At 36.1% G+C, this 1,674-nt stretch overlaps 1 protein-coding gene across 1 annotated transcript; it reads right to left on the bottom strand.

Moving 5' to 3' along the window:
- Positions 1 to 416: 416 nt before the first annotated feature.
- On the bottom strand, positions 417 to 1,139 carry LOC117173880 (uncharacterized protein F54H12.2-like). Its single transcript, XM_033362526.1, has one exon. It carries the CDS (start codon positions 1,137 to 1,139, stop codon positions 417 to 419), a length of 723 nt encoding a protein of 240 aa, XP_033218417.1.
- Positions 1,140 to 1,674: the final 535 nt, after the last annotated feature.

Below are 1,674 nucleotides of genomic sequence, written 5' to 3'. Positions count from 1 at the left end.
TAATTGATTTTTTCCCCACTCAAGCGCTAAAGTCAACAATAATCTGTCTGGACGAGTCTATTTCCAGAACATTATCATATTCCGCATATACAAGACAATTAATAGTACTAGTTAAGGCGTCCTCGAATCGTACTTCAATTCTGAGACTACCATGTTTTACAAGATTCCAGTGAGAGTAACAGTTTGCTGAGAGATCAGGTGTAAGATCAAAGGCGAACAGACAGTTTCCTGCAGGATAATTTTCTCTATCAATATTATTTCCTTCGTTCAGAAAATGAATACCAGTTCCGCTAAATAACGTGTGATAAGCTTCGACATATAACTTCTTATCCCCAAATGATGGCTGTAGTGGTTTAGAAGGTATCTGAGTACCATCGACATAAAGCGAAAGATGATTAATTTTATAATTTTGAAAATTAAAAGGATTTTTGCTTCCGTTTCCGTTGAATGCAATATTGTCCACAAGCCCAATTATTATTCTTTTTTGGCATTTGACCGAGAATAACATTATCAAGCGTTTCAGAGTGAACGCCTGAGTGTAGAGACAAAGCTTTCACCTCGACACGTGTAATAGGATATTTTGCAGCACCATGCGATAGAGCTTTTGCATGAGCTAATAGAATACCGGGACTAATTTTTGCTCGACGCACAACTAGTGAGGCTTCCTCAATATTTATACTACAGCCATTTGTGCCATCCATAAGACAGAATAAATCTTTTGAGCGTACTAGTCGTAGCCTCAATTCCACACCATTGATAAGAAATTTGTCCTGGTTAAAAACATCACAGTGCAGGTGTCCAATAAGATCAATAGATTTACCAGCACTTAAATATTTTTGGCGAGCTTTTAATCCCACATTTTCATCGAAATCATCCATTTTTCCAGGTGTGTCATTATACCAAAGAGAGGTAGTCAGATGACTATTTTTAGCAGCAGTACCATAGTGAAGTAGAGTTTCAATGTATGCCCGATAAGCATAAGAATTACTGGGTGGAGATACAACTTTTTGATTAAAATAGACATCCACTTGATTAAATAACGAATGTAATAGATTGTTTACAGGACCAACTCTATCCAATTGTTCGGCATTTGCAGCAACCCTAGGTGGTGTTATTAATTTCACCCTAAGATTTAGCATTGTGTGAGCCAAATCAATGTATTCATCACCATGACCAGGGACGACAAATTCTATAGGCGAGTCATCGGTAAGGGATGATACCGTTTTATAGTGTATCCATTGAGAGCTTTATATCGAGGTTTGTAGGAGGTATCGAGAATAGATCTAACTCAGACTTTAAGCACTCACAAGAATGAGAATGTAGAAACGACATTTTAAGAAATATATTTTGTCTCGGATGCGAATTCTATACACTATTAATTTCCAAATATATCATCAATAGAATGCTTCCGATTTTTATGCTTTATATACTTTTTTGTATTCTTTGTTTTTCTTTTATTCTTTGTCGCTTTCTTTCTTTTCACCGTATCACGCTTTTTTATTTTTTTAGAGGCTTTCTTTTTTTTCTTATTAATAGGGTATCGGCTCACGACCTTAAGTGCACCACGATTAGAAATCAACTGAACCATTCGCTTCCTCCGATTGTTCTTATAACCAGAACCATTCATAATATTCTCCATTTTATCAATAGCACGCCGTTTCAAATTCTCACCAG

The sequence above is a fragment of the Belonocnema kinseyi genome, chromosome 5 (assembly GCF_010883055.1).
Source record: "Belonocnema kinseyi isolate 2016_QV_RU_SX_M_011 chromosome 5, B_treatae_v1, whole genome shotgun sequence".
Classification (NCBI taxonomy): Eukaryota; Metazoa; Arthropoda; class Insecta; order Hymenoptera; family Cynipidae; genus Belonocnema; species Belonocnema kinseyi.
Note: the sequence above shows the minus strand (reverse complement) of the source record. Positions and strands in the feature narration are given on the sequence as shown.